General features: G+C 36.2%; 5 protein-coding genes across 10 annotated transcripts; 4 read left to right on the top strand and 1 right to left on the bottom strand.

Moving 5' to 3' along the window:
- Positions 1 to 54: 54 nt before the first annotated feature.
- Positions 55 to 4,979, top strand: LOC119988623 (putative RNA-binding protein YlmH). Of its 6 annotated transcripts, XM_038833731.1 has the most exons (11): positions 189 to 327; positions 829 to 932; positions 1,042 to 1,151; positions 1,394 to 1,525; positions 1,610 to 1,683; positions 1,813 to 1,918; positions 2,488 to 2,556; positions 2,964 to 3,028; positions 3,133 to 3,231; positions 4,504 to 4,603; positions 4,710 to 4,979. In XM_038833731.1, the coding sequence occupies exons 2-11, from the start codon at positions 875 to 877 to the stop codon at positions 4,770 to 4,772; spliced, it is 876 nt and encodes a 291-aa protein (XP_038689659.1). In that variant the 5' UTR covers positions 189 to 327; positions 829 to 874; the 3' UTR covers positions 4,773 to 4,979. The 6 variants fall into 6 exon arrangements, with proteins under 6 accessions (XP_038689658.1, XP_038689655.1, XP_038689657.1 ...); XM_038833730.1 differs by lacking the exon at positions 829 to 932 and having other exon boundaries at positions 55 to 327; positions 4,508 to 4,603; positions 4,714 to 4,979; XM_038833727.1 differs by lacking the exon at positions 829 to 932 and having other exon boundaries at positions 58 to 327; positions 4,508 to 4,603.
- Positions 4,980 to 5,530: 551 nt separating this feature from the next.
- Positions 5,531 to 8,244, top strand: LOC119988143 (60S ribosomal protein L15-1-like). The gene is made up of 4 exons (XM_038833082.1): positions 5,531 to 5,690; positions 5,832 to 5,998; positions 7,481 to 7,678; positions 7,799 to 8,244. Exons 1-4 carry the CDS (start codon positions 5,687 to 5,689, stop codon positions 8,042 to 8,044), a joined length of 615 nt encoding a protein of 204 aa, XP_038689010.1. The 5' UTR covers positions 5,531 to 5,686; the 3' UTR covers positions 8,045 to 8,244.
- Positions 8,245 to 8,601: 357 nt separating this feature from the next.
- On the bottom strand, positions 8,602 to 9,174 carry LOC119988109 (protein GRIM REAPER). Its single transcript, XM_038833031.1, has one exon. The coding sequence runs from the start codon at positions 9,172 to 9,174 to the stop codon at positions 8,713 to 8,715; it is 462 nt and encodes a 153-aa protein (XP_038688959.1). The 3' UTR covers positions 8,602 to 8,712.
- Positions 9,175 to 11,356: 2,182 nt separating this feature from the next.
- LOC119988507 (dynamin-related protein 5A) lies at positions 11,357 to 17,031 on the top strand. Its single transcript, XM_038833569.1, has 8 exons — positions 11,357 to 11,826; positions 12,300 to 12,491; positions 12,597 to 12,803; positions 13,316 to 13,744; positions 14,066 to 14,293; positions 14,390 to 14,585; positions 15,071 to 15,764; positions 16,526 to 17,031. Exons 1-8 carry the CDS (start codon positions 11,482 to 11,484, stop codon positions 16,710 to 16,712), a joined length of 2,478 nt encoding a protein of 825 aa, XP_038689497.1. The 5' UTR covers positions 11,357 to 11,481; the 3' UTR covers positions 16,713 to 17,031.
- A 5,886-nt stretch (positions 17,032 to 22,917) lies between these two features.
- Positions 22,918 to 24,212, top strand: LOC119987890 (VQ motif-containing protein 4-like). Its single transcript, XM_038832798.1, has one exon. The coding sequence runs from the start codon at positions 23,260 to 23,262 to the stop codon at positions 23,959 to 23,961; it is 702 nt and encodes a 233-aa protein (XP_038688726.1). The 5' UTR covers positions 22,918 to 23,259; the 3' UTR covers positions 23,962 to 24,212.
- The last annotated feature ends 3,608 nt before the right edge of the window (positions 24,213 to 27,820 follow it).

Here is a 27,820-nt window from a genome sequence, read left to right as displayed (position 1 = left end):
GTAAGAAAATTACAGGGGTTCAATTGACATCTTCTAAAATACAGTGGCGCAGAAAGTACTTCACGAGAGTTGGAAGGAAGCAGGTGCAAATCAACAACATTAGTTCTTCGATTTTATCCCTCTCAATTTCCTGAAAGCCCATCCATCATTGTATTTGTGGGAGCAGCAGAGTCTCTATGACTGCTACGAGCTCCACTGCACCATGGATTCTAAAGAGAGCGTTTCAGGCTTTTGGACTCTCTCGTCCTCTCCACCCAACAAATTCGAATCTCTCTTTTTCACGAGCCCTTCGCTGTCTTCCTCCGAAACCCCCTCTGAGACACTCAGGTTTGTTTCATGTAAATGTTTTTTGCTGTATACATTCAATTGTTCGCATGTAATTAGGGAAACCCATTTAGCTAAAGTGGGAAAACCTGGGATTCATTGCAGTTCAATTTAGTGTGTAAACGATTAAGAAGTATAAATGAGAACAAAAAAGAAACAAGGAAATAAAAATTGTTCTTTGAAGTTTGAAGTTAGTTAGTCAATGACACAATGGGATTCTGAGGCTTGGGGAATCCAGGAACCTAAATTGGACCATGTTATGGTTGAAAGAGTTGTTCTAGTGTTTTAGTATTCCTTAAAACATGCAAGAACTTGATGCTTGGCTTGACTTGATGGGAATTGGGTGAAAAACTACAAATTTTTGCCATATATCATTAATGATATCTGCTTCCAGAGAGTAATTACTTGTAGGACATTTAGGAATAGCTAGACTAGTAATTCAAAGTTAGCTGATTAGCAAGCCCAATAAAATAATCAGAGAATTTTTTCCTTCTTAATCTGCAGTGATTAGCTAAAGACTGACACATCAGTTGACTCAGTTGTGAGATTGATGGGAGTGGTGACAAAAATAGGCAAAACACATGACTTGCTTGCCTTATTGAAGCATGGTAGATACTGCATTTCTGCTAGAGGGTCTATTGGTTTATGAACTGATTGAGCATTTGGTTTTATATTGAATGACAAATCAATCTATATTGTGAATGATCTTCGGTACAGCTTTAGGGATATGTCAGCTGGCGCAAGCTATAAAGGGGGATGTTGATGTTTTACTTAAGGGTGTGGGAGACAAAAGTGCGATTGAAGAAGTGAAGCATGTTCTTGAAATGGTAGTTTTTCACCTTTTTGCAAGCATTGCGATTGTTCATTTGTCTTGTGAGCCTTTCCCTTTATCTGGGATATATGATCTGCCTTACTGGAAACAAAGTGTCAAAGCAACATTAGACAGATTTAAATGACTTTAAGGACTTTCTGATTTTCTATACAAGTATTGGTTCCATATATTTCTCACTCTCAATCCCTCGCTTGGTCGCTTGATGGCTTTCTGTTTTGCTTCCATGGTTTGTTGCAGGCTAGACGGGCATCTTCAAGAAGACAAGTCCTCCACACTGATTTTCTTACCCCACCAGTACTTAAAGAGTCAATGCTAGTGCTGGAAAAAGTGGCTGATGTCAAAACAGTTGCCCAGGGGGGATACCCACAGGTCAAACTGAAAGTTGTGGTTTATTTGGCATTCATGCAGTGATAAATTATTTTTATTGTAAATTGATACATCAAAATCTGCAAGGCCGAGCGTTGCCGGATTTCGGTGGGACATCCAGAAGCATTGACAAGTGATCCGGACATAGTTGTTGCATTGAGGTAATTATACATTACAGGCTTATAGCCGTGTCCGCAAATGCCTTGTGGGGCGAAGGGAGAAACTAATTTAAAATTCTTTCTTACAGTCTACCATATGTAAATTGATTGGTTTTCTTTTCCTTTTTTCAGCATCACAGGAAACTTTGGGTTCCAGCCTTGTTCTCATGGTGACTTCCTTGGTGCAATTCTTGGTACAGGGATTGCCAGGGAAAAGGTTGGAGATATACTCTTGCAGGTATCATCTGCAATTTACTCCCGATACTGCTCTTATTTCTTAATTATTCTTAAGAAGAGATTGTTAGATGTTTGTTGCACTCTGAAAACTTTTAGAAGCTGCAGAGCAGCACAGTTTTATAACACGTTTTAAGGTTGACAGCGGTGAAGTATATATAAACATATAAGAGACGTTCTTGTGTCCTCAACATGTTAAGTTCCAATTTAGAGGACCTCTCATGTCTCATGATGACTCAACCTGCCCTGCGAAAGTTGGGTTCTTTTCTTCTTTTTTTTTCCATGATTCTACCTCCTTTTGTAATGTGAATTCTCTTGAAAATCATTAGCTTTGGGAAACACGTGCATGCAGCTTGTGTTTGATTTTTTAATCATTTATCTTGATTATTTAAATACATATGAGAATTTGATTTCTCTGCACCGGAGATATATTTGGTTGCATTCATCATGGGAAAATTCAGTTTAATCACATTATTTTAGTGGAGAATATCACACTCTTAGTTAATTGAAAGTGTCAAAAATTGGATAAAGTATTGTCAGATATCCGACTAATATTTTACCCCCCTTATCCAGGGAGAGAAGGGCGCTCAAATCCTAGTTGTTCCTGAACTTGTAGATTTCCTCACCTCGTCACTTGATAAGGTAGTTGCTAGTTTCTTGAAAAATGGCTTTTTATGCGAATCTCTATATTCTTGTCTGTAAAAGTAAACCATTCAGAATATAATACATTTATTGGTAGTCTTTTGTATGAACACCAATACCATACCATTATTCTGTTTTTGTATTCCTTGTTCTTATTTTGTTTTATGGTTCTACTATGATTGCGCAAACACAAATCATCGGTCATTGGTTTGTTGTCACTTGCCCTTGATATTCTCTTGGGCCTAAAAGGCAACTATTAACAGGAGGAATAAAAAAACCTTTAAAAGGAATTAGAAAATATGTAGCGTTCAAACAAGATATCTAGTACCTTTTGTTGAAATAAATTCCACCTTTATGATTCGGCATTTTTTCATCAGTTGTGTTTGCAATGCGTTTTCCTTTTGCAGGTTGGTAATGTTTCGGTCGCTTGTACAACAATTCCATTGCTTGCTCTTCAATATGAACCTCCGAGGTCATAGGCAATTAATCATATTGGTTGTTTTTCTGCTTGTTTACATCATATGATTAATCACTTAATTACTGTGAAGAAGTGTTTGAAGTTTTTGCACTTTTCAGGACTAAGTCATTCAAAACAGTTGAAGCATCGCTGAGAGTAGACGCTATCGCTAGTGCAGGATTTAAGATTTCACGGTCGAAGCTAGTTGATTTGATCAGGTAAGCGTATTCTATATTTATGCAATCTCTCTGTTATATCTCCAATGTTCTTTCACATTATTCAGATCTTGACATACCTTGTCGCCAATAGGTGGTGTCTTTGATATCTTTGCTCTAATCATTGTTGTTTGAAAAGATGGTAGGCTCGTGGCTGAAAAACTCCTGGCATTCCTTATACATGCATCCATAAATTTAGCGACTATACCAAAAATTGCAACCACTGATCCCTGGATCCTGTTTGTAGGCATTTTAACACTTTTATCCATCATTCTTTTTTTCGCCGGACCTCTTGGCTTATCAGATGGACCATTTGACCTGTCTTGGAAATATTACTGCTGAACTGTTCTATTTCTGGTAATACTTATCTTTAAACTTCCATTTGCCTTCAAAATGCTCTGTAGGATTATCAGTGATATAGACAAGTCAAAACACATTGTGGTTTGTATAATAGATAAATTCAAAGTTCAAAACGCCCAAGTCAAATGCCATCACTGAAAAACTTATCATGCAATTTAGGTTTGTTTTGCTAAAATATTGGGAATTTATTAAAACAGATTTTCAGCATTCTGCCTATGGCCCTGTACCAATCTCTCACATTTTTTACTAGCTTCACTCTTATTGTTTTTTGGATAAATACACATGGTCATCTAGTTCATGCCATCGGTTTGTTCATCTGTCCCTATTTCAAACTAAAATGGATATCTTTTCTGTACCGATTTTCTTTCAGCTTGTCTCTATGGAATACCTTTCTTTCAACTATTTCTGTTGAATGGAGACCATGATTTTTCATATAGCCAAAATCTAGGCATCATACTTCAGAAGCACAAAACTCAACCCCCATGAATTAAGTTTATAACATTCTTTTGATCTCTCCAAGGCTATGTATGGACCATTGGGCTATTTCTCGTGTCCTTGCCACGTCTTCAAGTTGTTCTAGTAAAAAAAGAGAGAAAATAGTATATGTTTGTGTGTGCGCATATATATTGATAGAGGGAGGTGCGCAGGGGGCGGGGTTCTGTATGGTTCACTTAAGAATGTTACAATTTGCTGTTGAAAAGTTTCAGATTTCTGCTGCTCTTGTCTAGATTTGAATGTCCTAATGTGGTTTATGGCCTCAACCAAAAACTACCATCTTGATGGCAACTTAGCTTGTAATCTGGCATGTACGGAGGCATGTGAATCCCATATGTGGCATCCAAATGTTACCTGTAGTATGAGAATTTGTGTTAAAATTGTTAGAAGTGAAAGTTAATCATATTCTTGACCTTGAAGCAAGGGGGATGTGCGTGTCAATTGGACCACTGTTACGAAAAATGGCATTACGCTCAAGACTGGGGATGTTGTGTCTGTCAGTGGGAAAGGAAGACTGAAGGTAAGCTTTTCAAATGAATTAGTAAACCGTTCAGTATATTCTTCTAGTCTGTATGGGCTTGGCTATACATTATGATGCCTTGATGGTTTACTAATTTTGGTCTTAGATAGGAGAAATAATCACCACAAGGAAGGGCAAGTTTGCTGTTGAGATCATTCAATACTTGTGAAGTTCTCCATCTGTTAGCATTTGAACATCCATCAGAAGCTGGCCGTATTTTCCTGAGAGCCAATTATTATCTTGAAGTTCTCTCTTATTCCTTGTAGAATGTGATTCACAAGCTTTTCAGTTATTCTGTATGATATTTGGATTATATCTTTGTTGAACTCTTGCAGGCTTCCTTAATAAAAAGACCACAAGTTTTGATTACTTTGAAGACTTTATTGTTTGTAAAATTCCAATCCATTATTTGATAGATTGTGTTTGTATAATTGTATTTAGACTTTTGTCTTTATAACGATAGAAGTATTGTATTCCTCTTCTGTCCCATGAATGCAATTTTATTGTTCATGTTTAATTTTTTTTTTTGTCTAGTTCTAGTATGCTATTCGAGAGAAGTTTCTTTTTTTTTTCTTTCTGATTTTTTGGAACACATTTCTCTTACACGGTTACACTACCTCTTGGCATAACCCCCGTGGGAGCATACCTATGTAGTAACGAAACTCAACTTATCATACCGTTAGTTGGGAAATTTTTGTGTGGACGGGCTTGACAGTCGAGTTTAAATCTATATCAGATATTCAAAATGCAAATTTGTATAGTATTGTTCTGGGTTATTAAAAAAAATCTAACCTAACCTTTGGCCCATCTAAACTTAAGTCTTATGCTAAACCTGACTTTGCATTGTGGGCTAATCAAATTGGCCCACGAAAACCGCTGCAATCAAACGGTGTCGTTTTGGAACGTGGAGGTTTGTGTGAGAATGGACGGCCCGGATCTAAACCTCTCTTCGCAACCCTAGACGGCAAACACTGTCGTCGTTATCCTTTATTTAAGCTGGTATAGGTTTTTCGAAACCCTCGACGCAGTGCGCTGCTTCTCAACCGTTCGAGTGAAGAAACTGCTACAGCTGAGGCCGATCTAATGGGTATCTTCTCTTTTTCTATTACTCTACGGCTCGGATCGTCCTTTTGGATTTCTTACATTTTTTTGTAAAATCTTAATGTCGATTTAAAGCATGGGTTGCGAGTTAAAGATGTTTTCTTTGATGCGTTTTTTATTCGGCTAGGGGCGTACAAGTACGTGTCGGAGCTATGGAGGAAAAAGCAATCCGATGTGATGAGTTTCTTGCAGCGGGTGAGGTGCTGGGAGTTCCGCCAGCATCCGTCCATTGTTCGTGTTACGAGGCCCACTCGCCCCGATAAGGCTCGCCGATTGGGTTACAAGGCCAAGCAGGTATGCAAGAGATTTCTAAGTCTCACTTGTTGATCTATGTTTTTATTGGTGTTGCATATGTATCTGTGATAGCTTATATAATTGTTGGTTGCTTCTGTGTCATGTTGGTTTCTATACTCTGTTTAGCTCGGGATACATATGACCTTGTAACATAAGCTTAGAATATCTGCTGAAATGAGCTTGGTTTGTTTTTTAAATATTTCATTTGCTTTTACCTGGTAGAGAATGGAGATTTGTATTTCATGGGAAATCTTTGGTAGAACTCGTGAAAGCTTAGTTATGTAAGTCGGGTGCGATTTTGCAAGCTATTTTTTTTTTTCATTTGTGGGATGGATTTACACCTGTGTTCGTTTTTTTATTTGAGTTATGTTTTTAGTCTTCTTAGTTACTTTTGTTGGCGATCTATGTAATTGTTTATTTGGGTGAGAGTGTGCAATTGCACATATATCTTATTAGTGAGTATGACACACAAATTCATTGTTGAATAAGCCTTTCTTTGTGATGCTTTTGTTGTGAATGGATTCCTTGCATTGTTACGTTCCATGAATATATGATTTGCTTATTGCCATGGAATTTCGCGTGCATAAGCATGTGTTGTATTAAGTTTCAAGTGTCTTGTATAGTACCTTTTCAACCAAGTATGTATTCTATGTTTTTCCAGGATTCTTGTTAAATAATATTTTGTGTTTTGTATTATCAAAAAATTGTTGAGGTGATCTGTTGAATGGTTGATACCTGCTATAACATTTATTGCTTTTTATTTTAGAGAACCTTCTTTTATTGCTGCATTTGTACAAGATGGCGCAAACACTTCTTTATGTCATATTGTCATCACGTTGTTTTTTTTTGGGAATCCATTGTATGTGTCACTTTTAATTTCATATCACTCATTTTTATTCATATGGAGGAAGTAGGGACTAGTGCAAGCAGTATAATATGAAAAGAATTTCTTCAGCATAGAATCTGATATTTTGGTAGTATTGGTTCTGCAGCGTCATGATGTACTATTCATTTTTCCTAAAGAGGTTTATTTGTGGTGATCCAATACTTTCTGAGAACAATAACGTGAAACCAAATAATCTTGTTGGTTATTGCATTTAGGTTGTGATGTGTTTCCTTCTTGGGACCAAAGTTTGGCTACTTTTGTTTGCTTATCATGTCAACCAGATGACAAGTTGATTATCCCTAACCCTCCCTTTCCTTTCTGGTTTTCATATGATCCAATAAATTCAAGTTGATTTTCCCTTTCCTTTCGGTTGCTTATCTTGTTAGTTTCAGATATTGTTTTTTGGTTATCTTTGGACCAATGCATTTGTGGTTACATATATTACAGTGTTGTTGCCGTATGTTGGGATATTTGTCCTGGTATCCCTATAGTTATTGTCAGCTGTATTCTATGAGCTTTTAGAAATAGGGTGCTTGAACATTTTGTACCTCAAATGTGATAATTTGGCAGATGATTACAGTATGATTGTTTTGCAGGGTTATGTGATTTATCGCGTCCGTGTTAGGCGTGGTGGTAGAAAGAGGCCTGTTTCGAAGGGTATTGTGTATGGAAAGCCCACAAACCAGGGTGTTACTCAACTGAAGTTTCAGCGCAGCAAGAGGTCAGTTGCAGAGGAGCGTGCTGGCAGAAAGTTGGGAGGTCTCAGGGTTCTCAACTCTTACTGGATCAATGAGGTTTGTAACCTAGTTGTAGTTTGGATACATTTCTTCTCCTTCTCCTTCTCCTTGTTATAAAGCATTTTTTATTGCTCTTTTAAAGAGAGAAACTAATTTGTGCTGTATCTCATTGTTTAGGATTCTACTTACAAGTATTATGAAGTAATACTTGTTGATGTTGCACACAATGCCATCCGCAATGATCCAAGGATCAATTGGCTCTGCAATCCTGTGCACAAACACAGGGAGCTCCGTGGCCTTACTTCTGCCGGGAAAAAGTACAGGGGTCTACGTGGAAAGGGGCACACACACCACAAGGCACGCCCTTCTCGCAGAGCAACCTGGAAAAGGAACAACACACTGTCACTTCGTCGCTATCGCTAGACTGTTCTTGGTGTTTTATTATTTGCTGGGTTTTGTTTGGAAGACTTTGTGGTTGGTATTTAGAGTCTGGAATTCTCGAAAGCGTATTAGTGTGTTCTGTCTTGAAACCTTGTGCTCTGAGTTGTTACTAGTTTTAATGGATTATGAATTGCATCAAGTATTTCGAGTTTTTAAGTAGCCTGAAGACTTGTTTTAAGACCTTTTCAGATGTGTCAAACTCTGTAGCTGGAAAATTTGTCACAATTTTGCAGTTTAATTTCTTCAACTTCTCTATGTATAGCACTCGTACCCAGTTTAGAAATGTTCACACTGGAATTGAAAAGAACATATGAGTTGGCTAATGTAGTTGAGACAGATGCTCAAATGTGCTTAAATTGGCATTTCCAAAGTGCTTATAGGAAAAAAGGAGAAGAAAAAGAACGAAGAAAAATGTAGAGCAAAAGAACTACACCCTATTGTGCGATAAGAAAAAACAAATGAATTCAGACCTTTCTCACTATTTTCTATAGTGATTTTATTGATTTATTGTAGGTTTATGCCAAAAAATACATCCAAGCTTCATTTGTTTTAAATATATTAACCAAAAAGATAAACTATAAATTGAAAGAGAAACAAAGAATTAAGAGGGGCTAATGTGGACCTTGTGTTTGTTTTTGCATAATCAAGTCTCAAGCATACCCACAATATCCATTCTCACATTTAATCCCAGGAGAGCATTTCTTATTGCACTTGCCACAATGACCAACATTTCTCAAAACCTTTGTACATTTTCCCTGGCAGCATCGCTCTCCAAATCCACACTTGTTCCGGCACCGGCCACAATTATTCCGATCCCCGAGAATGTTCCGGCAATGTTTCTTGCAACAATACAGTAGACTGGTTCCATTATTCGCGGAGATCCCATTACATATGTTTTTAGTAATAGGGTTACAATGTGTACCTTTCTTTATAATGCTGGCCAAAAACCTGCTTCTTGACCTAAACTGTGGAACTGGACTGTCAAGGATGTAGTAGTCGTCACCGTCTTCTTCTTCGATATCGGCCGAGATCGAGCTTTGAGAATGAAATATGATGATGATCAGAAGCACTAGAGAGAGAATGGTTGTGAGTTTGAGTACACACGTAGCCATTCTTTCTCAATTTTAAGCAAAGGAGGGATGCATGTCCTGAGTTAATATAGTAGCTAGTATGGAGTCTACATGCTTAATTGTCAACAAAGAATAATTAATAATTCAAGAAGGTTACTTGAATTCTTGCCAAAGAATTAACTTTATATTAAGTTAGTGTATTTGAATGCTGTTAATGAACGTTTTAGGGTGATTAATTCTAGGCGTAGTATTGCTATATATGAAGCACATGAACATCAATATTTAATGAAACTCACGAGTCTGTTCAATAGCCCGCAAACTACGAATATCAAGCAAACATATGAAAATTTTTATGAAGGGACTCGGTAGAAATGAAAACAAAGAAGCTGTAGAGAGAGAAAAACTCTTTCCTAACTTTTTTTTGATAACCGAGAATAACACCATAAAAGTTTATTCTTTTGACGATATAAGCCTAAATCTAGGTCGTCGGGTCCGTGCACATAGAAGTTAGAAGTTTCCCACTTGATAGTATGATAAGTTGGGTCAAATTAAGTGTTAGCGCGTGGTCACGAAGATTTGAACTCTTGACATCTTTAGTCCAAACGATTTAACCCTAGAGAAATTCATCAACTAGACAATCACCCAAGTGGTTAACTCTCTCCCAACCATTATTAGGCTAGGAAGTGATTCCTAGCTAATTTGGTGAATTGATTAATCAAACTTGTGTTGCCATACACCAATTGTCACAAAATGGTTTTACAAGATTTGGACCAATTAACTTGCTTGAAAGTGAAGTGAGGGGAGAGAAATCACTAGAGAACATGTAGGGCATCTATTTTCATGGCGGCAAATGTGGCTATTGTTGAACTAAGAACAAATCATGACCACACGATTTTCATTGGTTTGATGAATATGATTTTCTTAAGGTATACCACTACCACATACCTCTCTATGCCTAATTTTCAAAATCTAAAAACCGAGATTTCGGGTTTTGACTCCACCACCATCGTTTGATTATTGCATGCATGTCTTGCTTTTCAAGTCTTTTTTTTTCTTTCTTTCTTTTAAATGTAGGAAGATGATTTAATAACTATAGTGAGGCTAGGTACAAAATATATTTATTTATCTATTTTTGATGTTTATTGTAAAATATATATTCACAACATAGCCCCTGTCCCCCTCATTCTCATGAAATCTTGTTTCTTCTTTACCTAAATTGATTAAAAGTACATTTGATCAATGATTTTTTAAAATTGAGCATGGATAATCTATTACGTGGTTATATTTTTAAAATTTATGGAAAGAGAATGGAACAAAGACACTATTGGTTTGCGATTGAGGAATGCGTTGAATTATTGATTATGGTGTTAGCGAAAGAGAGTAGTGAGGATTCATGGGGTTACGAGGTTTTTTATGTGACCATGAGTTTATCAATCAGAGTCAATTATTCGATGGGTAGCTTGGTGAGTTTCATGTTACCAAAAAGGAAAGAAAAAGGGTAGTGAGGGTATATTGGAAAACTCCAAAATTTTAATATTTGAAGAGGCTTCACGTTTCTTGTTTTAGAGGGCATATAAACTCACCAAAACGTGAATCAAACACACCCTTAATTTTGTTACAATTTATAAAATTGTCTATATTAGTTCACTTATAAAATGTTTTTTTGTTGGTCGAGAACAACTCAACAAACATATTATGTTTAATAAATGTTATCTATTAATGATTTTAAATATGATGATTTATTTTATGTTTAATAAAAATAAAATACATTAAATAAAATACATGAAAAACGTTGGATGCAAAGTGTGTATCATGTTATCAATTTTTTTAACGATACAATAGTTGAATACATAATTCGACAGTCAAAATATTATGTATTTTCTATTTACTTTTTTTAAAAAATATATTTTATACCAAAAAAAAGAGGAAAATGAGGGGTTATTATTTTTTTAGAATATGAGGGTATCCCAATCCATAATCAAGGGCTTGCATATATCAATTTTCTTGATATTTTTAAGGATAATATTAAAGTAGATCCTCTCAATTTTGATTTGCTTACATGTTGTATTTAAGATATTTATAATAAAATAGGTTGAAGATAATATTTTTTTCTTCAATAAGGAACAAAAGTGTGTAATATTTATATTTGGGAAAATTGAATCATATATAATTTTTGAAAAAAAAATTAATTCAAATTTTCATTGGCTTGGCCCCTTCAACGGCTCTCTCTAGTCTACACCGAAAAATTCAAATCCAAAAACCTCGGTTCTCTCCCTCCCCATCTCTTTCTCTCTCTCGCTCTCGCTCGTTCTGTCTCTGTGCGTGTCTTTGAGTTTGTAGTCTTCAATAATGGCAGCCAAAAACACCTACCTAACCACGCCGACCAAGACGCCATCAGATAGATCCGGCTCCGTCTCCAGAAAGCAACAGAGTTCGAACTCACATGACCCGTCCTCAAGCTCCAGATTTGAGGCCTACAACCGCCTGCAAGCAGCGGCTGTGGCGTTCGGAGAGAAACTTCCCATTCCTGAGATTGTGGCTTTGGGTGGGCAATCCGATGGCAAGAGTTCCCTCCTTGAAGCTTTCTTGGGTTTCCGATTCAATGTACGCGAGGTCGAGATGGGTACACGACGGCCGTTGATTCTGCAGATGGTCCACGATCCCACTGCGCTCGAGCCCCGTTGCCGTTTCCAGGTGATTACTTGGTTTGTTTGTGGATTTTTTTTATGTTTATTTCATCAATCTAGGAGTAGAACATTGGAAATGTGGACTTTTAGGGTTTCACCTAGCTAATTTTCTTTTCTATTTAATTCTCACTCTTCGGTTTTCAAGAAAAAGAAGTAGGAAACAAAAAAAAGAGAAGATTTGTAAAATCGGGAACAAACAATGAAGAAGGATTCTGATTGGTAGCCGAAAAACTAAAGGAAGAGAAAAATGAACGAAAGGTATAATTTTATCAATGTTATGATTTGCGATTTGATTAAAAGAAATAACCTGGTTGCTGAATTTATTATATTTGAAAGAAAAGGCCAGATTACATGTTGATTATATTTCTCTCAGTGCCTCAGTTTTTTATTAATGAAGTTATGATTTCTCGAACAAATGAGAGTATTTCCATTTTTTCCTGTAACTTTTAAATTATATACTGAGATGTTTACTGCAAACAGGAAGAGGATTCAGAAGAATACGGAAGTCCTGTTGTTTTGGCTTCTGCAATAGCAGATATCATAAAGTCCAGGACTGAGGCGCTTTTGAAGAAAACGAAAACAGCTGTTTCTTCTAAGCCAATAGTGATGAGAGCAGAATATGCACACTGTCCTAACCTCAATATCATTGATACCCCGGGGTTTGTCCTTAAGGTGGGACTGCGAGTGGTATTGTTATAAATATATTGGGGAAGACAAGGTCATAATGTTCTTTATTATATATTTTTAATGGTTTGACTTTTAAGACATTTTTGGCAGGCAAAGAAGGGCGAACCAGAGAGCACACCTGATGAAATTCTTTCAATGGTCAAGTCCTTGGCTAGTCCTTCCAACCGTATTCTCCTTTTCCTTCAACAGAGTAGTGTGGAGTGGTGCTCATCACTGTGGCTGGATGCTGTTCGTGAGATTGATCCTACCTTCAGAAGGACAGTAATTGTTGTCTCAAAGTTCGACAATCGACTCAAGGTATGTGATGGAATATGGCATGCTATTCTCCATCGATTCCTTCTCTTGGTAATTTTTTTTAATTATTTTTTTGTCTATGAGCATCTGTTACCTCCCTCTATTATAGATATGGCCACCATATAATTTCCTTGCCACCTTGGTAACTTAGTTTCATGGTTCGACTAGCTTCTTGTAATAGAATGGAAATAATTTTCCATATTAGAAATTAATTCTATCATTCATGCTTGGCAATCATTGAGCCATATTATCAACTGACCGACGAAGCACTTGACAAATGAGACAAATTGTCCTAAATTATTATCATTTACTCGCTAATAAACTCCAAAACCTCCCATGTATTGTCTTAAGCCCTCAGCCAAGGGTTAAATTTGTTTAATAATGGAATGATCATAATCTACAATGAAATGTATTAAGTTGTATGACTTCATTAATAATTTTTTTGTATTAGTTCTCCTTCAATATCATAGTGGGTAAAATGTGATCTGATTCTAAGATCTTCTTACTCAATGTAGGAATTTAGTGACAGGTGGGAAGTAGATCGGTACTTGAGTGCGAGTGGATACCTTGGAGATAACATTCGCCCATATTTTGTAGCTCTACCAAAGGACAGGGGCACCATATCAAATGATGAGTTCCGCAGGCAAATATCGCAGGTGGATTCAGAAGTTCTATGCCATCTTCGTGAGGGTGTCAAGGGAGGATTTGATGAAGACAAGTTCAGGTGCCATATTGGTTTCAGCAGCTTGAGAGAACATTTGGAGTTGGAGCTTCAGAAGAGATACAAAGAATCTGCTCCAGCAACAATAGCTTTGCTTGAGCAGCGTTGTAATGAAGTGACTACAGAGCTGGCAAGGATGGACTCGAAAATACTGGCTACTTCTGATGTTGCTCATCTTCGGAGATCTGCAATGTTGCATACAGCCTCAATCAGTAATCATGTGGTGAGTTATCATTTCCTATTCTTTTGGTACTCTATGAGGATGCTAGTTCATATGAATATACTTTATCTTTTTGAGTTTTCTATCATTCACTTATCAGTGTTGAGTTTAAACATAATTTCAAAATAACCTCCCCACTAGTTTTGAACAAAAATTCTGAAGAAGGTTTGAAGCCTCCGAACTAGATTGTCCTTCCGTATTACCTTACGCTCCTCGGTCAACTAACTTGTGCTAACATACCGGTGAGCTTTTTGAGCAAACGGATCTTGAAAGCATGTGAATTAACCATAAACTCTCTCTGTTTTTTTTTTTCTTCTCTTGAAGGGGGCTTTGATTGATGGAGCCGCTGATCCTGCTCCAGAGCAGTGGGGTAAAACAACTACAGAAGAGCAAATAGAAAGTGGCATTGGGAGTTGGCCGGGTGTCAGTTTAGAGATAAAACCTCCAAATGCTACTCTTCGTCTTTATGGAGGTGCTGCTTTTGAAAGGGTTATGCATGAATTCCGTTGTGCTGCATTCTCTATCGAATGTCCCCCAGTGTCAAGGGAGAAGGTATCTAAATTAATAATAGAACCTAAGGAATATGAAGTTGGATAAATTGTTCTAGTCCTTGATGAATAATTACAATCTTTAGTGTTATCGAAACAGGTGGCTAATATATTACTTGCGCATGCTGGACGAGGTGGAAGTAGAGCAGTAGCGGAGGCTGCAGCGGAGATTGCGCGTGCTGCAGCTCGGTCATGGCTTGCTCCTCTTCTTGACACTGCTTGTGACCGATTAGCCTTTGTTTTGGGGAACCTCTTTGACCTTGCTGTGGAAAGAAATTGCAGCCATGACTCAGAATGTAAGGATCTTGTCAAGTCTCAATGTCTTGATGATTTTGACTTAAAATTTATTTATGCAGTTCCAGAAGATTTTAGGTGATCCTTGGAATGAGTGTTACATTTAAGCATGTGGTATTTTCTTGGATTTCTGGGGTAATTAAACAAGCATCTCCTAATAAGTATTGGTCAATTAAGAATGTCACTCAGCTTTCTCTACCTATATCTATATCGTAAGCATTCTGCTAATGTTTTTTATCATCAATTTATGGTCTGTATTATGGCATGGTCATGTATTATTTTTTTGCTTCCACTGTAGCCTTGAAAGTAAATTTAAGACTCCATAAGTCTATATTCTTTGTGAAAGGGGTGGGAGAATCTTTCATTCAAGATCTTTATTGGAATGTGTAGCTAAATACTTCAAATTGATTGGCAAATTTTAGCTCTTTCGGCATGGTCATTGTATTTTTTTTGGCTTCCAGTTTAACTCATTTTATTTACTGTGCAGACGGGAGGAAAACTGAAAGTATGGATGAGTACATTTGCTTTCATGCTGCTTTAAGGCGTGCTTACCTTTGTTTTATAAAGGATCTCTCCAAACAGTGCAAGCACCTGGTTCGACATTACCTTGATTCAGTTACAAGTCCATATTCTCAGGTCTGTTATGAGAATGACTTTCAAGGAAGATTATGCTCAAGCAAAATCTCATATAAATTTAATCAAGCTTCAGCTGCTTCATATTGTCTCGAACTATCAGATGGTGGGGTGGCATCTTGCGATGCAATAATGAGAGATCAAGAAAATATACCTCCAGAGAAGAATGCACAGCAAACAACTCCAGGAAAAGGTGCAGAAGCTAGAGAAGCTCTTAAAGAAAGCCAAATGACAGTGCCTGAGACCCCATCACCTGACCAGCCTTGTGACGTAGTTTACAAAGGAGTAAAAAAGGAGCTTGGGAACGGTGCTGAAATTGGTGCGAGAAAACGGATTGCAAGAATGGCAGGGAATAGTAGAAATGCCGAAAATTTAAGAGTTCAAGATGGCGGTGGTCTTCTATTTGGAAATGGGGACGGTGGTATGGGAACAGGCTCAGCATACTCAGAAATATGTTGGTCTGCTGCGCAACATTTTGCCCGGATACGTGAAGTTCTTGTTGAGCGAAGTGTGACGTCTACTTTGAACTCTGGTTTCTTAACGCCTTGGTAAGCTACCTGAACTCTATTTTATGTTTGCTTGCGACCGAATGGCTCTCAATTTCCATTTATGTTTTCAACCAAGGTTTTTTCACATTCATGCGTATTGGTGGTGCTAGTTTTCCTGGCATTCCTATGTTATAAGACCATTTACCATCACAAGCTATATTAATCCTTCCTAAACACTTTTGTTCATCTCCTTAGGAACTCCTAGTTTCTCTTATTCTGTATGCTTAGAGAATGAGGCTGGTATTGTTGGCATTTGAATAAGTTTTCTGCATATAAAGACACTTGTTTATCTCCTGCAGAAGCCCTAGCTTCTCTCTTATTCCGTATGCCGATAGAATGAAGCAGGTTTACTTGGCATTTTGATGAACTCTTTTTTTCTGCATTCTGTTGCCTCATGTTTGATGATGAATTCATTTCAACTATTTCCTGTAGTTCTAGGTTTTAACTAGCTTATGTCTTCTGGTGGACATGCAGATGCAGAATAGTTACATAAGAAAGAACATACAACCAAAAGGAGTAGCCTTCTGATTTAAATAGAAAGAAAAAGAGCCCTTTTGATGCATGAATTTTGTTCTTGGATGGTGTATTTTAACCCATGAATAATTGTGGTTTATGTTATTCCCTCTCTGTTTTGTTGTCATAAGTACGATTAGTATCTTTTGTAGGGAATCAGCATTTGAATAGCTACAATGTCTCTTTACTTGTGTCCATTCAGTGGTCAATAATATTCCTAACAATTCAAATTTTTTTCTGTTTAACAGTCGGGATCGTCTTGTACTGGCACTTGGATTAGATTTGTTTGCTGTAAATGATGAGAAATTTATGGATATGTTTGTTGCTCCTGGTGCCATTGATACACTACACAATGAACGGATGTCCCTTCAAAAGCGTCAGAAGATACTCCAATCATGCTTGAATGAGTTCAAAAACATTGCACGAGCACTTTGATCGTGACACTATATCCGAATGAAATTGCCAAAGGTTTCACAGCTAGTGAACAGAGAAAATACTGCATTCCGGGGCCCTGCTTATATTCTCTTAAACACGATTAACGGCTTTACGCGGTAATGTAACGGCCATGAACTCCTATAATTGTGTGATTTGAAGTTTGTTTCTTTTGCTTTTACATAATATGTTTATTATGTCCCTGAATTAATGATTTGATTGTGTTGATTATCGCTTGCATTTTGTGGGGCAGTGAAACAAAGATGGACCAGAGCAAAAAGTTAGACAACTTTTATAGATTGCATAACTTTGGGTAAGAGGTGCAAGAATTGTTATGCATCTTTTGCTTAGTGAGAATTAGGCTGGCACCTTTGAAAACTTTGGTAGATCAGATTCATTCATCTTTTGGTTTATCTGCAATTATATCAGCTTCACTTTTCTATGCTTTTGCGAATTGAATTTTTATGGTGAGGTTGTGGTGGTGAGTGTTGCATTTAGGTTTACAGTTTTGATGTTTAGGGTTTTGGAATTGATGTAGCGGATAGCTTCAAATCTTAAAGATTCCTACGGAACACCAAAGAGATAACGCTCTCTTAGGGTTTTGTCTTTGTTGCTTTTGAATACTATCAAAAAGCAAATAAATAAGCCCAACACGAAATAGGCCCAAATATTAAGAAAAACCTGATAACAAAATAAAAGCTAAAAGTTCAAAATAAGCTAAAACGTACAAATGTGAAATCGAAATTTAGGCCCTAAACGTCATAATTAGGCTAAAATCATGAGAATCAGTTGGTCTTGAAGTCCATGTTGAAACGAGTCAATCTGCCGATTTTCACATAAATATAAGTTCACATGTAGTCAGTTCTTTTTTTTTTTTTTAATACAAGTACAAATACAATATACGGCACACCACCAGATCAAGCCTATGAAAGTACAGGTGTCAATAGGCCCCACACAGTGCACAAATCAAAGATAAAGCCTATGAAAGTACAAGTGTCAACAGGTACCACACAGGAGGCACAAATCAAGCCCACGCAGGGACAGACTATCAAGCCCACGAAGGGGCAGACTAAGCCCACACACTTCCTTACAGGAGGCACAAATCAAGCCCACGCAGGGACAGACTATCAAGCCCACGAAGGGGCAGACTAAGCCCACACACTTCCTTATAAATATTCGGAGGAGGTGAGATTAGAACCCATGACCTCAGTCAGGGACATGCAACGTCATTGTCACTCAACCAATGGCTTATTTGCGTAGTCAGTTCATTGAATCACTCAAATTTGCATTAGTATATTGAATATATATATATATATATATATTTTTTTTTTATTTTTTATTTTTTTTAGTACCAGTCAATTGAAGATGCAATGAGACTTGGTAACTGGTATAGCCATTTTTAAAAGGGTTCTTTTTCCTCTGAATAATAAAGTATCCCAGGTAAGGGAAAGACTGGTATTGTTTCTTTTTTTTTTGTCTTTAGAAAGGTATTGTGTTTAGGGTTTGAGGCTTAATTTTCTATCTAAAACACAAAAACAGGTAAGAAAAGTGATCACCACTTGACCAACCTCACAAAGTGAAAGCCAAGAATTATTGAATTCGAACCAAAATTTTCCAAAATTGCAGGCGGACTGTCTTGAGTGGAATTCAAACAAAGATGATCATTCTGTCTGGAGTTGATGATTATACTATTATTTCTTTGACTTTAAACAGCATAATTATATTATAAAATAAATTAATTAATTAAGACAGCTACAGATTTAGGATTCTTGTGCACTATTCATGAACCTTGCAAGAACTTTTGGAGAATTAGTGGTCCCTTTATGAACCTCCATCTTCAATTCTCCATTGTCTCTATTACAAGGGACCTGGTCCAACAAGATCAAAATGTCTACAATTTCTTGAAGATATACTAATGGCAGATCCACTCTATATTCCTGCTACAATTATGCCACTTTTCTTTTTATAATTTGTCAATACACATTATTGAAAATCAAACCCTATTTACTACTAACCATTGAGATTTAGGCGAGTAGTCTGGAGATGAATCCTTTAGCTTGGGGGTTGTAATGGTCGTCTCTCTACATTTATACCCTGCGATTTGTCAAAGATAGATACTTAAAGAGAGTGTGACGATCTAGATATCCGGAATGGAGATGAACTTTTCTAGTAGGAGATTAAAGTTCTATTCATTACCAAGTGATTAACTAGATATGTGAATGTGTTTTTGCATTTAAAAGTATTATCCGCTCTGAGGTACTTCTACGGTCATTCCTATCCTCCCCTCACGGTTTTATTTTAGGAAATTATGGGTTCAAATGGGAGAGGTGAGATAATTTTCTGAAATAAAATGGTGAGGGGGAGGATATGAAATAAAACAGAGCGGGCAATACTTTTGAATACAAGAACGCATCTGCATATACCATTAGTTGGGCATTTTTAACTATTATTCGTTTCTCTTTATTTTCCAGATGGAGAGAACATTTATTCTAGTTCCAACTTCCAAATGTCAATAAAAAAAATTGGAAGTTAGTTGTGTTCAAATTGAGTTTTATTTAATGGGAGTTGTGTTAATTAATCATGTTGTTATAAAAAAAATTAATTAAATTGTTCTTCAGGACTCTTAGATAAGTCTCATTAATTACTTTGTCCAACATTTTAAAATAAATAGGAAAAAATTGTTAAATTTACACAATCATTTATGAGACAAACAACTTGCCAAATTCCAACTAATGACACCCTAATCACTTGACGATCACTTATCTTATTAAATAATGATATCTTAGTTACTGTTGAATGAGACCAAATTAATATTCACACCTCTTTAATCACATCAACATATCTATATATATGCAAGCTAGCTGATAGAAATGCCATGGGGCCACTTGCCCATCCATTTCTTCAAAATACTGATTATGGGATAGTATAAGAAATGAGATTATTATATTTATGGTAGGGGTAACATCAATTGAAGATAAATTGCAAGAAAATCGTTCAAATATGACATGAGCATGTGCAATATAGAGATGACGGTGTGGCGATGAAGATAATCGAGATAATTTATATAAGAGAGACTAGAAAGTGAAGAGTAAGAACTAAAAAAAAATGACTTGAAGTAGTACGAAAATATATGGTATTCAATAAGAATTGATGAAAGTACGATTCTCGATAGAGATGAATGGCGAAAAAAGAATACACATAGTGGAATCCCGTTACTTTCTCATAGACTCGTATAATCGGCCCTCAATTTTTGGAATAAAGACTCTGGTGATGACGATGAAATAGTAACATATGTTTCAAAGTCATGTAATACCTGATTAAGGAAAATAAATGAACAAACCTCAAATTTAGACGGAAACTTAGGTCTTGGAGATGGTCTTTGAGTGACAAGGACTTGTTACGTACTGAAGTTATTTAAGTCTACATATTGTTTCCACTTACTCAATTAATTAAGTCAAGGTCTTCTCTACTTTTGGATGCTTAGATCCAATCAATCACCCACCAAGAAACTTCCTACAAATTAGTCTTCTTTTTCAGTTTCAAACTCTCTTAATTTCCATTGTCATTATCCTTGTGACTCATACTCATATAAGAAACTTTCCCCTTGAGGAGTGCTTAAAACTCGACAAATCCATGGGGTCCGCGAAATAGTCCGCAACTATATATGAAATTGGTAGAAATCGAACGCACAACTTTCAAAGAGAGTTATTTCCTAATTGTTAGGCTAAAAGTTGATTACTTTGCTAATCCTTGTTTTAGCGAACAAGAAAAAATATATATTTAAAACCTAGCTAATTATAGTGATGCTCTTCTCTCTATCTTTAAAACCTAATAGATTTAAGTGAATATATTTAATATTTATTCTTCTTATAGGGATTGGTGACATGTTAATTAATATGTTTAATTACTTCTGTCCAAGGATTAAGTCAAGCCCAAGCCGGCCTAACCAAAGACTATAGTAATTATTACATGTGTATTTTATATATTTTGTTAAACTAATTCATATGCTTAATTTACGGTCATATAATCATAGTTAAAGTCCTATGCATGTGTGAGAGAGAGAGATATTGCTAGCTAGTTCGATAATTAATGTGTAAGTTTTCATCAATTTTTAAGAGCTTGTACTAATTTTCAGCTATACCAAATACATGCTGCGATGGACGCATATGATTCATGCAAAATTATGGGTCCCACATGTCCCACATGATTCGTATGAAATCATGTGCGTCAATCTCATCATTTGAGATAGTTGAGACAAAAAATACTGATATCCGTATATATACACACACATAATTGTGCTCTCATTTTCTTTGAAATTTCTTACTTTGTTAATTATATATATATATATATATCTGTGTGTGTGTGTGTGTAACAACTTAATAATACTTATTAAGCAATATGTTTGGAGGCTTCTTGCTTGTCCTTTAATCAAAATAGTTTGTTTGACCTAAAGAAACCATTGCTTTTGAGTTACAAATGGAGTTTGTTAGGGACTCCACAATGCAGACACAATGATTCAAGGTTATGAAGACTGTGATCCTAGCTTTTCCCTTTTCCTTTTCTTTTGTAGCAGCAGCTAGCACTGTTGTTTTAATGGATCTTTGGTCCCCCAATGCAATCTATCTTCAATTGTTTTCTTTATCTTTCCATTTATAAAACCAGAATTTGATTCTCTTTCCTTCAATTAATCTTTTCCCCATATATAGTATCATTCATTTTATTTTCAACTATGATCAAGAAGAAACCTAACCCTAATAATGATCAGAATATGAACATTGCTTTTGATTGTTCTGCACTAGTTTTTGCAACAGAACATATTCATATTCAAAGTTTTAAAAAATGACTAATTTTAATTAAAATAATATGTAAAGTGAGTAATTAAAACATAAACAAAATATTGTCACCAAGTTCAAATTTTATTAAAAGGAAAATAGAGATCATGAAGTTATAGTTGTTAAAATGTTTCAATATTAGATATTTGGTGGCTCAATTCACCTTTTCTTTTTGTTCATTTTCAGTGTAGGTGACTCGTCTTCTGATCGTCGTTATCATCATCCGAGTCATTATTTTTATATTTTGGGATCAGTTACATGAGTTTATGAGAATATTAATGGAAACCCACTATGTGTGTTTGTTTCCGCCATTCATGTTATCATCCGGAAATAACATGCATCAAGGTATTTTACAATGGATATATCGTGTGAATTCATACATCACTAACAAGTAGAAACGAGTTTAGTGTTGATCCCTAGCGTAAACCTATAATGATGAGAAATTTCCCTACACTTTCTCCATTAATTTCATACATATCATAGTAATATGACTAATCGAGACTCATCTTTTCTCTAAAATTCACCACATTACTACCCTTCTCCTTTATCCTTATCTTATCTTCTCATTTGATACAAAAATATTTCGTGTGGTCAAGAAATGAAGAAAATTAAAGCTACAATGTCACAACAAAAAGAGAGATTTTACAGCAAAATGATTTGAAAGCATCTTCTAACCTATATGATCTTTGTAGGGATTGTAGAAATGCATTGAATCATGAATATATAGAGATTAAAAGTTGCATTCTGTTTGGTAGGAGACAAAATTTAGAAGAAAGGAAAGGCTCGAGGTGAACATTAGAAATAAATGATTCCCAAGAAAATAAACAACAAAAAAGTGATACAAAGAGTGAAGCAATGGTGTTTTTTTGTAGTAATACAACTTTTGATCATTGAAAAAGTTGTCAATTTTTAACTCAGTCATCATTGAATATTCACACGTTTCAACTTGGAAATTCATAGTTGAAAATTATTCCAATATACGCACGCGGACATATTTCTTATTGTTCGACCAGATTTCTTATATTTATTTCTTATGCTAAATCAGCAATTTGACTGCCGAATATTCAAAAATCAATTTGAATGTGCATATTGGAACAATTTTCAACTTTGTATTATCAAATTGGAACGTTTAAACATTCGATGACCCAATTAAACCTAGTCAGTTATGACCAAAAATAACATTAACCCTAACTTTTTTTTTTCGCTCAGGAATTTATAGTGCATGCCTACCAAGTGTGGAATTTGATGCATTGTGAATCTTAAACTTCACATATGAATTAATTAAATATCGACATTGATGACTCAATTGAATTGATGAGACCTCACTTAAGACTAGAGATATGAGAGTAGCCAACCCAATAAAGCCATCAATACCAATTCCAATTCCAATTCCCATCACCACAAACAGTAGTCCTTCCAGTCAGGGCTCTGAAGTCAATGTCCACCATTTGTATCTATATATTTATGAAATCTATCTCTATTCCACTTTGATTCCAATGCCTCTCATGGCACAGATGCTGTTCCCCCAAAATTCCAAATCCAACCAATAATACTCTTCTTTCCTTCCAAGTATTTGCATATGTTCTTCATGTTTTCAGGGTCCAAACATAACCAAAATCAAACCCTCAAAGTCTTGTTTTCCACTATTTCCTTTCTCTGCAAACAAAACCAAACCCATCTTGGAGTTGGAGAGATCATAATTTGGAGAAGACCCATCAATGGAGAACACAATAGTTCAAGAAATTAACAGAAACCCATCTCCAGTAACCTCTCCAAACAGCAATGGCAGTAGTGGTGTTGGTCAACAAGTACAAATCCACACACCATCATTGCCTCCAATACCAATATCCAGATCTCATGAAACCAATCCATACCCAACCACTTTTGTTCAAGCAGACTCAACAAATTTCAAGCAAGTAGTCCAGCTCCTCACTGGCTCATCTGAAACAGCCAAACAAGCCTCAAAACCACCCCAAGATCCCTCACAACCACCACCACCACCACCACAAACAACCAAGAATTTCATACCACCCAAGAAGCAAAGTTTCAAACTTTATGAGAGAAGAAACAGCAACAACAACAGTTTCAAGAGCAATAGTCTCATGATCAACACTTTGAACTTTTTTTCCAACAATTCAATGAATAATTCTCCTGGGTTTTCTCCAAGGAAGCCAGAGATCTTGTCTCCAAGCATACTCGACTTTCCTAAGCTTACACTTAGCCCTGTTACGCCATTAACAGAGGACCCTTTCAATAAGTCCTCGTCTTCAGTCGGAAACTACTCTTCTCCAGAAGAAGAGAAGGCAATTGCAGAAAAAGGGTTTTACTTTCATCCATCTCCGATGTCCACGCCGCGAGACTATGAACCACAACTTCTGCCATTGTTTCCGGTGACCTCTCCGCGAGTTTCAGATGAATAAGACACAGAGAGAGAGAGAGAAAGGATTGAAGGGTTTAGAGACAGAGAGAAACAGAGGAGGATTGATGGGTTTGTGGAAAATGTTTTGAACGAGAAAGAGAGATCCTGGTTTCAATTGTACAATTTGATCTGACCTTCCCTTATATCATGGTATTGGTATTTCTTTCTTCCCTTTATTTGTTCCTATTATTGCTCTGTTTTTCTTTTCTTTGGTTGATTTAAAATTTCTCTTAACATAAATTTATCTTTGGTAATCATTGGAATATTAATTTATGAATATTGGTTTTGATAAAAATCCCTCAAGTAAATTTCATGGATCATATGACACACACAAAACAAAAAGTATCTTATGCTCTCCTGGAATGGACTGAATTTCAGTGGGAGTTACTGCTCTATCTGTCACTGTTTTGACTGATCAATTGCAATTGTGATGTGTTAGCATATGTCTCTTCATAATTAATGTGGAAGTCCTCAAATTGCATGCTGACTGTCTTGTGTGGACTGTGGACAATGAAGAAACGGAGAGCATGAGAGTGTGTGAAATCTTTTTTAGTAAGCTTTATAGCATGAGATTGTTTAGTGCACAGGGTCTGCAATCACTCTGTTTAAGCCATTACTGAAGAAATGATGTTTCCTAGTAATGTTGCCATTAAGCGTGTGAGCACCCGGCTTGTGTGGACGGGCCTAAGTTTTTGTAGTGTCAAGTTTTGTGATGCTGGATCACTTATCTAGTGATAATGAGGTTACGTCTTTAATTCTCTTATCTCACATTGGAAAGAGGTGAAATGTAAAATATACTAGGTCAAAATTCTAAAAAAAGTTGTGGGGTCAATATCGACTAACTCGAATCAGACAAAATATTACTAACGCGAAGGGGCAGATTATCATAAAGCAAGTTTAAAAAGAGTCCTACAAGGAAGGTTTTTCTATGTGGGGATGGCCCACGCATGCACCAAAGTTCAACAAGTTCATGACAACATTGGATCTCTCACTCTTAGCTCTTTTCTAGCCAATTATACCCACTAACGCCCTCAAAATTATTATAAAAAGCAATCCAAGACTTGAAAAAACTATTTCCTTTTCTTGTCTTTTTCTGTTCATCATCGGTATAACATAACAATTATCGATATCTAGTGTCCTGATTGGAGGACGTCTTCACTGCACTTGATGGGTATCCTTAGATTGTGGGAATATAACCCTAAATTCAGTGACGCATGTGAATAGCCCCTCTCAGACAACTAATGTATTTTCCAAGCTTAAGAATAAATGATGATGGCCTAAAAAAAAAATAAAGTCACGTGAGTCTTTGGTCTAAAACGAACAATATTGATTTATAAAGTTTGAGCTAAATTTTCAAACATGATTCAAGAAGAAAAAATGATCAGTAACAGTGTCTTTTATTAAGTTGTTTCAATGCGGTCATGAAGGTGGTTGTTTTCAGGTCTCTTTATTGTTTTCTTGTTTGGTTCAGAGATGCACTAATATAGTGTTCTTTTGACTTGGAGGAGACCTGTTGGTTATAGGAACCACAAGAAAGGTTAAAAAGAAAGAAAAAAGAGAGAGTATGATCCAAATAACACAAAAGGCTGAAAAAACTGTCAAGACTTGAGACTTTTTTCCTTTTCCCTTTCCCTTTCCCTTTCCCTTTTCATGTTTGCTTTGTCGAGTGTACCGTCTTATTGGGTGTATCTGGACCTTTACGCAATAGTTAGTGCATTTGACAAAAAAGAAACTGCCAACATCTTCTTTTTTCAATCATTTTAGCTGCAACTTTTAATTAAGGGTGGTGAAAAAAATCAATTTCGAATTAGACAACACCAAAATGTTAACGAAAATTTTGGACTTAGATCCAATTTTAAATCGGATAAAAATATTATGTTTAGACTTGGATTTTGGACATATAACTTATGTCTAAATTTAGTTTAATCCTAATCGGACATGATTTTGTCATCCCTACTCTTTCAATAGCTTTATGTGGCGATTGCAGGATAAGGGCAGTTTCTATAGTTAGGACACAGCTACTATCTAAAAAAGAAAAGAGGAATAAAGGAATTTTCTCTTGGGAGATACTTAATGGGCCGCAAATTATCATTGGGATTTGGCATGAATTGTGGAAGCTTACTGTCTAAAACAGAACTTCTGGGCCGATAAGATGGCCCAGTGGAGTGGGCTGTCTCCAGATCCAGATCAAGCCCAAACACTACTGTCAAATAGTGGGAACAATATATTTTCTTGGATTGATTTGCCTCAGAGAGAGGTATATATGGTTCTTTACAGGGTAGGTCAAAGACACCTAATATAAAACTATTACAATAATTAAGAAACCTAATAATAGTAGAACTTACAAACTTTCCTTCATAAAACTCACGCCAACACTCCCCTCAAGTTGGGGCATAGCGATCTCACATGCCAACTTGTCAAGTAATACAACACTAGAATCCGTTTTTGTCAAGATATAAGCTAATTGATCTTCAGATCCTATCCACTTCCACATGTCTTGTGCAATTATGTCCGACGGGGTATGAGCGACCAATTTCTCCAATACATATTTTTGTGCGTGCGGGTATGATGTTAGGGGGATTGAAATCGCTTTTTCCTGAAATTATTGAATTTTTTTTATTTTATTTCAACCATTAGATGAATCTAATGGTCATATTAATTGCCACGTTCTGATAGCTACTTTGCCCCGTGCATTTTCGTCTTCCTTTCTCTCCCTCTCCGTTTTCAGAACTCTCTCTCTCACAATAATCATAGTAGCTGTATGATCATCTCTTTGATCAATTGGTACTATTCACCGAATCGGATGGACCTTATTCGTTTTCGCTTTCTGAGAATGTAGCTTTGCTTCCGTCGAATCTCTTCTCGAGGTCTTCGATTGCCTAATTCTTGTTTTATTGTGGTTTTTGAGGTTGAACGGCTTGCGATTTTGGTGATTAGCTAGTGATTTCTTTGTGGTTTCCGTTTGCATGAGCTATTCGGATTTAAAGGTGGATTTTGACGATTGGGAAGAAGAAGAGCTGCAGATGGGTTTGGGTATTCTTCTTTTACGGGGGTGGGTGTGGAGATAGATATCAAAAAAGGTTTTGATTGTTGCAAAGTAGCTCGCAGACATTGATGGCATGGCAACAGTATGACCATTAGATGAGATTAATGGTTGAGACAAAAAAAGTTCAACAATTTCAAAAAAAAAAATGATTTCAGCCCCCATCCTGAGTTTATACTTATATTAAATATCTAAAAGATAAATTTATATCATATCATTTATCATTATTAAAAAAAAAAGAGTTTATATATTTGACTCAATTTCTCTTTTCTCATCATTCCCCAGGAAGATACACTAGTATTATGGCATCAAAGCCACAGTTTGCCGACACATTTCGTTTAGAGATTAGACTTCTACACAGTATCCTACACATCACAATCTTATTCTTTGAAAATGAAAGAAGCAGAATACATACAGTGCAGATGTGGTGTCGGTAAGAGTGAAAAGAACAGAAGCTTGCAAGATTTCAAAATCAAAGTGTCTCACTCTTCTTTGCAAAGACGTAACCAATACCCTTATCATCGTTGAATGACCAACAATCTCTCTTGATTGCCCTTGAGAAGAGGGGAAAAAGAAGAATGTTCATCAAAAAAACAAAACAAGTCGTCTATTGATCAATGGAGATGTGGGGCCCTTGTATAGCAGAATCGATCACTGCAGAGGAGGCTGAGTCAGCAGAAGTTGTTGTCCACATTCACTTCAAATGACTTGTCTTTTGTTCGACGTGGAGATAATGTAGTGAATTGACGAAGCTTCTTTAAATTTGCTTGTTTTGTCTTGAAGTACGTGTCATTTTGAATAGTCAAAGCTTCAAAGG

The sequence above is a fragment of the Tripterygium wilfordii genome, chromosome 21 (assembly GCF_013401445.1).
Source record: "Tripterygium wilfordii isolate XIE 37 chromosome 21, ASM1340144v1, whole genome shotgun sequence".
Classification (NCBI taxonomy): Eukaryota; Viridiplantae; Streptophyta; class Magnoliopsida; order Celastrales; family Celastraceae; genus Tripterygium; species Tripterygium wilfordii.
The sequence above is the reverse complement of the archived record's forward strand: the minus strand, read 5'-3'. Positions and strand labels throughout refer to the sequence as shown.

Excerpts from the sequence above, each read along its gene's own strand:
- LOC119988109 (XM_038833031.1), bottom strand. The coding sequence starts at position 9,174 with ATGGCTACGTGTGTACTCAAACTCACAACCATTCTCTCTCTAGTGCTT.
- LOC119987890 (XM_038832798.1), top strand. The coding sequence starts at position 23,260 with ATGGAGAACACAATAGTTCAAGAAATTAACAGAAACCCATCTCCAGTA.
- LOC119988623 (XM_038833725.1), top strand. The coding sequence starts at position 177 with ATGACTGCTACGAGCTCCACTGCACCATGGATTCTAAAGAGAGCGTTT. Across the intron at positions 1,152-1,393 it reads TGAAGCATGTTCTTGAAATG|GCTAGACGGGCATCTTCAAG; the intron begins GTAGTTTTTCAC and ends GGTTTGTTGCAG. Across the intron at positions 3,029-3,132 it reads CTTCAATATGAACCTCCGAG|GACTAAGTCATTCAAAACAG; the intron begins GTCATAGGCAAT and ends TGCACTTTTCAG.
- LOC119988507 (XM_038833569.1), top strand. The coding sequence starts at position 11,482 with ATGGCAGCCAAAAACACCTACCTAACCACGCCGACCAAGACGCCATCA. Across the intron at positions 14,294-14,389 it reads CCCCAGTGTCAAGGGAGAAG|GTGGCTAATATATTACTTGC; the intron begins GTATCTAAATTA and ends TTATCGAAACAG. Across the intron at positions 14,586-15,070 it reads TTGCAGCCATGACTCAGAAT|ACGGGAGGAAAACTGAAAGT; the intron begins GTAAGGATCTTG and ends TTTACTGTGCAG.
- LOC119988143 (XM_038833082.1), top strand. Across the intron at positions 5,999-7,480 it reads TGGGTTACAAGGCCAAGCAG|GGTTATGTGATTTATCGCGT; the intron begins GTATGCAAGAGA and ends ATTGTTTTGCAG. Across the intron at positions 7,679-7,798 it reads ACTCTTACTGGATCAATGAG|GATTCTACTTACAAGTATTA; the intron begins GTTTGTAACCTA and ends CTCATTGTTTAG.